Source organism: Lepus europaeus, chromosome 3 (assembly GCF_033115175.1).
Source record: "Lepus europaeus isolate LE1 chromosome 3, mLepTim1.pri, whole genome shotgun sequence".
NCBI classification, from domain to species: domain Eukaryota; kingdom Metazoa; phylum Chordata; class Mammalia; order Lagomorpha; family Leporidae; genus Lepus; species Lepus europaeus.
The window spans coordinates 31,706,359-31,716,462 of NC_084829.1; the positions used below are offsets into that span (position 1 = coordinate 31,706,359).

General features: G+C 55.2%; 1 protein-coding gene across 2 annotated transcripts; it reads right to left on the bottom strand.

Annotated features, from left to right (window-relative positions):
- Positions 1–5,861: 5,861 nt before the first annotated feature.
- LOC133755766 (RLA class I histocompatibility antigen, alpha chain 11/11-like) lies at positions 5,862–9,333 on the bottom strand. Of its 2 annotated transcripts, XM_062185804.1 has the most exons (6): positions 9,200–9,331; positions 8,654–8,923; positions 8,095–8,370; positions 7,161–7,436; positions 6,945–7,043; positions 5,862–6,174 (listed from the first exon to the last, which is right to left on the bottom strand). In XM_062185804.1, the coding sequence occupies exons 1-6, from the start codon at positions 9,261–9,263 to the stop codon at positions 6,170–6,172; spliced, it is 990 nt and encodes a 329-aa protein (XP_062041788.1). In that variant the 5' UTR covers positions 9,264–9,331; the 3' UTR covers positions 5,862–6,169. The 2 variants fall into 2 exon arrangements, with proteins under 2 accessions (XP_062041788.1, XP_062041787.1); XM_062185803.1 differs by lacking the exon at positions 5,862–6,174 and having other exon boundaries at positions 6,922–7,043; positions 9,200–9,333.
- Positions 9,334–10,104: the final 771 nt, after the last annotated feature.

Genomic DNA, 10,104 nt, shown 5'->3' on the forward strand with positions numbered 1-10,104 from the left:
TCCCAACCTGGTCCCTTCTGACTTCTCTTTTACATTTTTAAAACTTACCTTATTGGAAATGCAGAGAGACACAGAGAGAAACAGAGACAGACAGAGAGAGCTTCCACCTGCTGGTTGCCTTCCCAAATGCCTACAAAGACTGAAGCTGGACCGAGCTGAAGCTAGGAGCTGGGAACTCAATCTAGGACTCCCATATGGGAGGCAGGAACCCAACTAATTAAACCACCACCTGCTGCCCACGGTGAGCACTGGCAGGAGGCTGGAATCAGAAGCAGAGCCAGGCCCTGAACCCAGGTACTGTGATGTGGGCATCGCACGCAGCATCCTGACCAACAGCCTGGATGCCTCTCCTGTTGACTTTTTTCTGTTTCCTAATCTTAAAAATCTTTATAGAGACCCCATCCTTCTTCAGTTAATAATGTCGGAAAGACCGCACTGTGGACCCTCGGCTCCGTGGAGATGGACTGAAAGGCTGGTATCGTTACTGACTAAAGTGCTTGACCTTGATGGAGCTCATGTTAAGAAATAAAGCTTATTTTTATTTATGTTTTAATTCCATTCCCAAGAACATTGTGAGGGCCTCTCACACAACAATAATTCCAGTCACAGACACATAATTTGGAAAGAAATTTGCTCATGTGTGCCAACCAATGTGTACAAGGTGGATCATAGCAGCAGTGTTTTTTTTTTTTTTTAAGATTTATTTATTTACTTGAAAGAGTTACACAGAGAGAGGAGAGGGAGGGAGGGAGGGAGGGAGAGAGAGAGAGAGAGGTCTTCCATCCACTGGTTCACTCCCCAAATAGCTGCAACAGCCAGAGCTGTGCTGATCCAAAGCCAGGAGCCAGGAGCTTCTTCTGGGTCACCCACGTGGGTACAGGGGCCCAAGGACCTGGGCCATCTTCTACTGATTTCCCAGGCCACAGCAGAGAGCTGGATCAGAAGTGGAGCAGCTGGGACTCGAACCAGCGCCCATATGGGATGCCGGCACTGCAGGCTGCAACTTTACCCTCTATGCCACAGCGCCGGCCCTCCCAGCAGCAGTGTTTTTAATTTTCAAAATCTCAAGGCAAACCCACTGAACCCAAGGGACAGGATTAATTTAATGTGTGATTTACTTATGCAATAGAATATTCTCCAACAATACAGATGAATGAGTACCTATTGCAACTTAGCAAACATACAGTTGAACTAAAATACAGCCTCCTCAAAAGAATGCATCAAGATTCCATTTATAGGAAAAATTCAAAATGTGTTTAAAGTTCAAAATAATCTGTAATGTTCAGAGACCCACACAAACTTAAAGAGAAAATCTGGCTAGGATTACTAAGAAATCACAGGATAGCAGAGGGACTGGTATTGCTAGGGGACTTGGTATAGAAATTTCCAGTTATTAATTTTTTTCTAACTTTTTAAAAAAAGTTTATCATTTCTTAACAGATCTATCCGTAGCTGCACAACAGGCTCCCAGAAAACACTGCATTTTCTCGGTGCAGGGAATGACAGATGTCATGGCAGAGACCTCAGACTTTTTTCTCTCTTTAAGATTTATTTGTTTGAAAGGTAGAGAGTTACAGAGAGCGAGAGCGAGAGCGAGAGAGAGAGAGAGAGACAGCACTTCTATCTGCTGGTTCACACCCCAAATGGCCCCAATGGTTGGGGCTGGGCCAATACTCAGGGCTAGGCCGAAGCCAAGATCCAGGAGTTCCTTCCAGGTCTCCCACATGGGTGCAAGAGCCCAAGCACTTGAGCCATCTTCCACGGTTTTTCCCTAGCCATTGGCATGGAGCTAGATCAGAAGTGGAGCTTCTGGACACCAGCCTGTGTCCATATGGAATGTGGGTGTTGCAGACAGTAGCCTAGCCAACTACACCACCACAGGATTCAAGGGTTCGGGTCACCATTAGCAGTCCTGTCTTTTTGGGTTGCTGTAATCCATCGACCTTAATCCCTGTGCATGGTGATACTAAGAGACCCCCTAAACGGCCTCTTGTATTCCAGACGTGTCCTTTCTACCTGCACTGAGAGCTCAGTCCAATTTCCCCATGGCAATCAAGACTGATGACCGCAGCCAGCACAGCAAATCCTTTTTTCCCCTCCTGATTTGGAGGTTTCAGTGACCCAAGCTGCCCAGGTGACAGTTGTAACGTCCAATTCAAATGAGTCATTATTGTGTCTCCCAGTAGAAGCACTCCCACCTTGGGAGCCAGGGGCCAGTGCTATGGCAAAGCAGGGTAAAGCCACCAGCTGTGGCGCCGGCATCCTGTAGGAGCACCAGTGTGCATCCCAGCTGCTCCACTTCCCATCCAGCTCCCTGCTAATGGCCTGAGAAAGCAATGCTTGGGCCCCTGCACCCACATGGAAGACCTTGAAGAAGCTCCTGGCTGCTGGCTTCAGTCTGGCCCATTGAGGCCATTTGGAGAGTGAACCAATACATGGAATTGTCTGTGTCTGTCTATCTGTCTCTTTCTCTCCCTCTCTAACTCTGAATTTCAAATAAATAGATCTTAAAAACAAAACAAAAAAGAATCTCTGGATGGGCTGGCGCTGTGGTGCAGCGGGTTAATGCCCTGGCCTGAAGCACCAGCATCCCATATGGACGCTGGTTCTAGTCCCAGCTGCTTCTCTTCTGATCCAGCTCTCTGCTCTGGCCTGGGAAAGCAGTAGAAGATGGCCCAGGTCCTTGGGTCCCTGCACCCACGTGGGAGACCCGGAAGAAGCTCCTGGCTCCTGGCTTCGGATTGGCACAGCTCCAGCCATTGTCATCTGGGGAGTGAACCAGCAGATGGAAGAAACTCTGTGTCTCTACCTCTCTCTCTGTAACTCTGTCTTTCAAATAAATAAAATAAATCTTAAAAAAAAAAAAGAGAGAGAGAGAGAGAGAGAGAATCTCTGGACCAGCATAATGTTGGGTCACAGTGACAGGAAGCATGAATTCTTCAAGAGGGTCGCTAGGGGTACTTGTGAGTGGGGCCACTCCCATTTCCACACTTGACCCTGAGCCCCTGAACCCTGGCAGTGGGAGTAACAGCACCATGTTTTGCACAGTGCTGTCCCACACACAGCCCTTTGGGGAACCTTACCCCAGGCACGCAAGGTATTCCCACCTGGCTACTGCTGCACCTGTCCTCAAAAGGCCACTCCACCTCTCTACCAAAAGCCAGGTGTGTCAGGATGGTGGAGACCAAGGCAGGATCCCACGAGCACCACCCAGGGCCACACTGATGTTCTGTGAAGTGTGCTGTGTGGAGAACCATGGAGGGCCCCCTGGAAGCCCACCAGGCCGAGACCTTCCCAGTATCCCACAGTCTGCATGTTCCCCACACGCGTCTGACCTCATCACATTCTCTTTCTGCTACAGAAATTTCTGTCTCCTGGCTGTCACAGTTATGCCCCTGCCCCAGGGCACTCGCACTGCAGCGTCCCCCTTCCTGGAAAGAACTCCCCCAGGCTTCCTCACAACTGATTAGCCCATGTCCGTCAAATCTCTCCTCAAAATCACTGCCTCACTGATTGATGCCCACACTGATCACTCAAGCACAACAGCTATAGCCCTGCGCCCATGCCCCACACCCCCGCTCATCTTCCCCCCAGCACTGCCACCTCCTAGCATCAACTCTCCTCCTTCACTCCGCCCGAGCCCCACTAGACACTTCCTCCTGACAAGTTTTGTTTTTATTTTACAAGTGTCTCCCAGGTGCAAAAAGAGTTTCTGTGGGGAAATTAGGCACAGGAGGCCATTCAAAGATGGCGCCTGCGGGGAAATTGGGCACAGGAGGCAATTCAAAGATGGTGCCCAAAGGAAGTAAGGTGGGTGGTACCCAAAGTTGTTTACCACCAAAGCTGATTGGCCGTGCAGCATCAGGGGAGGTGATGACAACTGATGACGAGTGTACAGACATATGGCTGGTCCTGTAAAAAGTCACCCGTACCTGGTTGCCCCTCTTCCAGGCCAGCTCTCTGCTGTGGCCAGGGAGTGCAGTGGAGGATGGCCCAAGTCCTTGGGCCCTGCACCCCATGGGAGACCAGGATTAGCACCTGGCTCCTGCTATCAGATCAGCGCGGTGCGCCGGCTGCAGCGCGCCTACCGCGGCGGCCATTGGAGGGTGAACCAACGGCAAAAGGAAAACCTTTCTGTCTGTCTCTCTCTCACTGTCCACTCTGCCTGTCAAAAAAAAAAAAAAAAAAAAAGTCGCCCGTAAAATGACCTTTTAAGTAGTTGGTTGGTCCTTATGCCCTGCCCCAGTAATCCTGCAGTCTTGTGCTTTAAAAGGCTTTGCTATGCATGCAATAAATGAGTTCTTGCTTACTTGACTTGACTCCCCGCTGTGTCTGACTGTCCCTGGGATGGGGGGGAGGGGTCTGGGGAACAGGCAAGCGGCGCACTTACCTTTCTTCAGACCCAGTCCATCCTTGTTCGGGTGGACTAAGACCCTGCAGTTTCAGGTACCTGGCACACAACAGAGTAAGTCACCAGGACAGAGTGTGTCCTCATTCTATAGACACCATCTCTTTTTTCAAAGCTTTATTTATTTGAAAGGCAGAGAGAGAGAGAGAGGTAGGGAGAGAGAGGGAGGAAGAGAGAGAGAGAGAGTCTTCCACCTGCTGGTTCACTCCTTAAATGACCACAACAGCTGGAATTGGGACCAGCCCAAATCCAGCAGCCAGGAACTCCAGCTGAGGCTCCTAAATGGGTGGCTGGATCCTATACTCAGGCCATCATATGCTGCCTCCCAGGAGGTGGGTAGGAAGCAGAGGGTCGGGTCTGGAAACGCTACTCAGCTACTGAGCGTTGCAGGTGTCGGCTTACTCGCTGCATCACAGTGCCTGCCCCGGAGACACTGTTTTTATTCGTGGAGCCTCAGGCCAGATGCTGCTGGTGACCACTAAATGCAACTGCTCCCACACTGACGTCAGTGCCCCTGTGCACTTCTCACGGTGCTGCTGGCCGCGGCCCTCTCTGCCCTCCCCGCACTGACCCACCTGGGCTCTGCAGCTCACGAGCTCGTCTACTCAGAGAACAACTCAGGCACGCAGGTCCCATTTCCCGCCTCTGTTTAGCTGCACCCTGCTGAACAAGTTGTAGACTTAGCCTACAGCTGGCCCCACAGTGACTAAAGCAAGGGGCAGGTCGAGTGGCTGGGCGAGCAGGGACGGATGGGAGACTTACTCTCTCACATGGGAGACTTGACTGACACAAGAAACTACCTGTTCCAGAATCTGGGTCATCCTTCAAAGACTGGGGGAAGATGGAAAGAATAATGTAAAAAACAGCCCTAGGAAGGGGGCAAACCTCCGATAGATCTGACAATCATCTCTTGACACCACCGCCCCCTGCGTGTAAGGGCCTCCAGGAGCCTCACAGGGACAAGGACAGATAAAGTCCCTCTGCTACCATCACAGACGGGACATCCAGAGGAGCAAGGGACCAGGACCCACACCCAGGGACAAGCAAAGGCATAAACCTCTAATAGAGACACAAAGGACAGAGGCTGAAGGCTGGCCTTGACCAGAGCCCTTGATGTCCACTCCAGGGGACAGGACCAGGCCCCAGCAAAGTCCCCACTGTCACAGGTCTCTGTGGTCTCTCTTCCCAGTGGGATGTGGTTCTGCTGAGAGATGAGGACAGAGGGGAGTATAGATGACCCAGTCAAGGAATGACCATGCAAAGCCCAGGATGGACTGAGCCGGACCCACCACGGTCCTGTCCAAGTTCAGCTCCTCACAGCTGTTCCTGTCCTAAGCTGCAACAATCACGTGGATTCTGGAAGAGTCTCGGTGCTTCTACGTATGTCCTCGTTCAAATTAAGGAGTCCTCTTTTTTAAAAAATATTTTATTTTATTTATTTATTTGAGAGGTAGAGTTACAGACTGAAAGAGGGAGAGACAAAGAGAGAGGTCTTCCATCCATTGGTTCACTCCCCATGTGGCCATAATGGCCAGAATTGAGCAGATCCAAAACACATGGGTCTCCCATGTGTGTAGGAGCCCAAGCACTTGGGCCATTCTCCACTGCTTTCCCAGGCCACAGCAGAGAGCTGGATCTGAAGTGGAGCAGCCAGGATGCGAACCAGTGTCCATATGGGATGCAGGCACTGTGAGCGGAGGCTTAACCTGCTATGCCAGAGCGCTGGCCCCACATCGCTCAGTCCCACACAAGGTAGCCGTCTCATCCTGCAGAAGCAAACAGTCCAGAACGAGGTCAGGTGAGTTGCAGTAAGAAGCGACACTGGGAACAACCCCCCTAACACTGTCCACAGCCAGAGTCCACATAATGCAGACACGCCCCCCTCTTCCACTGCAGACCCTCGGGATCGCATCTTTAGAAGTTCTGAGAGGCACCACAGCCCAGGGCACTGTCCCTTACCGGGGCAGGACAGGACCTGGTCAGGGCCCACAGGGGATATGGCTAAAGCAGGAATTAAGGGCTGGGTGAGCTCCCCTGTGGCCTCCCGCCCACCTCACCCCCAACAGTCTCATGGATTGCCATCCCCCAATACTTCCTTGTAGAAGTACTGCCTTTGCCAAGAGTGGGCAGGAAACGTCCCGTGAGAGGCCAGGAAGGGGCAGGGCCACTAGGTCCTAGAGAAACTTCCTAGTCTGGACCCCAGGGAACTTTCCAAACTGTGACGCCAGGCCCAAGGCAAGACATGGAAGCAGGAGGTCAGTACACGCTCAAGGGCCGGACCCACGGCCCTCGTGAGGTCAGCCCGAGCAGGGACTCTTCCTGTGCCCAAGCCTGACAGGCGTAGGTCCCCAAAGCTCTTCCTCTTCCCCACACTTGCTTTTCGATGGAGTGAATGATAGCACACAGCCTCCCAGGCCAGGTCAGCATCCGTGTGTGGATGGCGCACCCCAGTAACAAGGGCAGAGACTGGAAGATGCCCACCTGCGGTTCCTAGCTCACCAGTGGGACAGGAGTCAGACCTCACCCTCTTCCATACCTGAGCTCTTCCTCCACCACAACACAAACGCAATCACAGCTCCAAGGAGAACCAGGCAAACGGTTATCACAATGGAGTTCGTGGACTGAGAAGGCGGCTCTGGGAGAGAAGGGGAGGTGAGGGGCTCTGACCCCAGGGCTCAGCCCTGACCCTGCTGAAGTCCCCAGCAGGGCTCTGCCCTCCCCACTGAGGCCCCGCCCCTCCTGCCCTCCTCACCCCATCTCAGGGTGAGGCGCTCGGACAGCCCCTCGTGCTGCACACGGCACGTGTATCTCTGCTCCTCCCCAGAAGGCACCACCACAGCCGCCCACTTCTGGAAGGTTCCATCGCCCCCAGGCCTGGTCTCCACGAGCTCCGTGTCCTGGATCTGGTCCTCCCCATCCCGCTGCCAGGTCAGTGAGATCTCCGCGGGGTAGAAGCCCAGGGCCCAGCACCTCAGGGTGGCCTCCCGGTCAGAGGCAGGGTGGTGGGTCACGTAAGATTTGGGGGGATCTGAGGGTAAGAAAGAAGAAATTCAGACAGTTTGCCTGCCCTGCCCTGGCCATGAAAAGCACTGTTCACATTAGCACCCTCAGAACGGACAGGCCAAGTGGAGCGGCGCAGGCAGGGCAACACCCAGGCACCAGCCTGGTCTCTGGTCTCTGAGAAATCGCCTAAGCCTTGGAAGCTTCAAGAATCAGGGCGAGGCAGTGCAGAGAAGGAGGCTCCAGGTCTTGAGGAGGGAAAACAGACTTCTGGACCTGAGTAGGATGTAGGCCCAGAGGCACAGAGAAGCCGGAGTCAGACCTCCAGAGTTTGAGTGTGGGGCAGAGGACAGGGCCTGAGCCCCAAAGTTACCCAGCTGTGCCCACGGCTGCCGCCAGGGCCATAGAAACCCGCTAGGAAATTATTACAGAGACTTCCTCCCTCTGCATCCCCAGGAAGTCCAGATCCCTTGATTGTCCCCAAGAGGAGGGCAGACCTCAGAGCTGCTCTCTGATAGAAGGTTCTAGCAACCCTGGTGGATTCCTCCCCCTCCCCCCTCGGGATCTGAAGGGAGAGATGAAGGAGGAAGCATTCTAGTGGCAATCCCATTTTCTCTCCTTATGATGGGGGAGGTACAGCCTCTGCTGGAGGGGCAAGTGGGGAGGCGCCCCTAGGCCTCGCCTACCTGCGCGCTGCAGGGCCTCCTTCCCCATCTCCAAGTATCTGCGCAGCCACTCCACGCACTCCCTCTGCAGGTAGTCCCTGTAGTGCTCCGCATGGCCCAGAGCCTCCCACTTGCGCCGGGTGATCTCCGCCGCCGTGTCGGCCGCGGTCCAGGAGCGCAGGTCCTCGTTCAGGACGATGTAGTCGGCGCCGTCGTAGGCGAACTCTTCATACCCGCGGAGGAAGCGCCCGTCCGGCCCCACGTCGCAGCCCGAGGTCCACTGGAAGCTGTGAGAGCCTGGCCCCGCCCCCGGGCTCAGCCACGCCCAGGCCACGCCCCCGCGCGCCCCCGCCTCCTTAGCCCCAACCCGCTTGGCGCAGACCCTCAGGATGGTGGTGGTTATTGGTCAGAGCCCACACTGGAAACAGAACCCAAGGAATCCCCGCGGGCTCTAACTGGGCCGACAGGCCGGGAGGGTCTGGTGGCCTCGGGGGAAGCTATGACCTGGACAATCAGAGCATCCCGGCTCGTCCCAGGGCCACGCCGGCTCTCGCCCCCTCCGACCCCCGGACCTGCTCACCATCCTCGCTCTGGTTGTAGTAGGCGAGTGCGGTGCGCAGGTTCGAGCGCAGGGTCTGCGCGTGGACGCCGGCGATCTTGGTCTGCGCATCCCAGTACTCGGGCCCCTCCGGCTCCATCCACGCCGCCAGCGGCTCCACCCTCGGGTTGGCCGCGTCGCTGTCGAAGCGCACGAACTGCGTGTCGTCCACGAAGCCCACCGAGGTGTAGTGAGCTTCCCCGCGGCCGGGCCGGGACACGGCGACGTGGAAATACCGCAGGGAGTGGGAGGCTGGGGGCGGGCGGGGGCAGCTGTGACCGACCCGAGCCTCCGGCTGGCGCGCGGTGGGTGGGGCCGGGAAGGGGTTCGCGGGATGGGAAGGGTGAGCCTTAGGGCGCCGGGGGCGGGCGGAGGCAGGACTGGGGAAGGGTCAGGACGCGCAGATCCAAAGTGCAGACGGCAGGGCAGGGGTGGCTGAGACGCGCGTTCCCGGAGCCCTAGTCCCCGCTGCACGGCCCCCTCGCCCGTCGCCCGCAGGGGCCGTCTCCCTCTCGACCCCGTACTCACCCGCCCGAGTCTTGGGCCGGGCCAGAGCCCCACAAAACAGCAAGAGAAGGATTCGAAGCTCCATAGACTAGACCCTCAGGGTCTGGAGAGACTGAATCCCGGCTCGTCCGCGGGGACTTTAGAATCGAAAACGGCGATGGTGATTGGCTTCTCGGAAAGCGAGGGCCCAATGGGAGTGAGAGCTGGGCTCGCGTCACGAGTATCCAGCCAGAAGGACCCGACCCAGGTTGTGAGAAGAGGAAGTGAAAACTGGAGATGCGAGGAATCCCCACAGCTCCTACTCCTAGCCCCAGACTCCACCCCGGGACTGAGGCCCTAAGAGCCACGCCTCGAACCTGGGACTTTTGCCAGGTCCATACCCTCGCTACACTGCCCCTAGTGCTGTTCGTCAAACGGACTCCGGGAGGCCAGGCTCGGGCTGCGCCAGGCCACTTCTCCTCTTTTCCTGGATTCTCCTTCCCTGATTGTGGGGAATCCCACAGGAGTCCCAAAAATAGAATCACAGATCACCGCTCGCCTGACCAGCAGAAGGAGGTGTACTGTGGAAACTCCACAGGGAAGCCTAGAGTCAAAAACTGCCACTATCCACAAAGTGAAAGTAAAGAAAAATGGAGTCACTCATGTCAAGCCAGAGACTGATGACATCACTTATGTCAAGCTCAGCGCTTGCCAGAAGATGCTCCTCATCAGACTGAACAGACATCCCTGGGCAGTCCAATAACGTGTGTGCTACACCATAACCTTGAGTCACCTTCCTACTCGCACGATGATTGGATGCAACCTGAGAATGAGCTGCAAACACCGGGTCCCAAACAGTGGCTTGGTGGCGTCCCGGGAAACTCTGAGAGGGAGCACGACTGATTGGGGACACCCGGACAAGCAGGAGAGCTGCCAGGAAAACTAGG

Bases quoted from the DNA above. Each gene is read 5' to 3' on its own strand.
- LOC133755766 (XM_062185803.1), bottom strand. From the start codon at position 9,263: ATGGAGCTTCGAATCCTTCTCTTGCTGTTTTGTGGGGCTCTGGCCCGG. The intron at 8,924-9,199 runs GTGAGTACGGGG...GCCCGCCCCCAG, and splicing joins CCGGCCCAAGACTCGGGCGG to CCTCCCACTCCCTGCGGTAT. The intron at 8,371-8,653 runs GTGAGCAGGTCC...GGGCGGGGCCAG, and splicing joins CTACAACCAGAGCGAGGATG to GCTCTCACAGCTTCCAGTGG.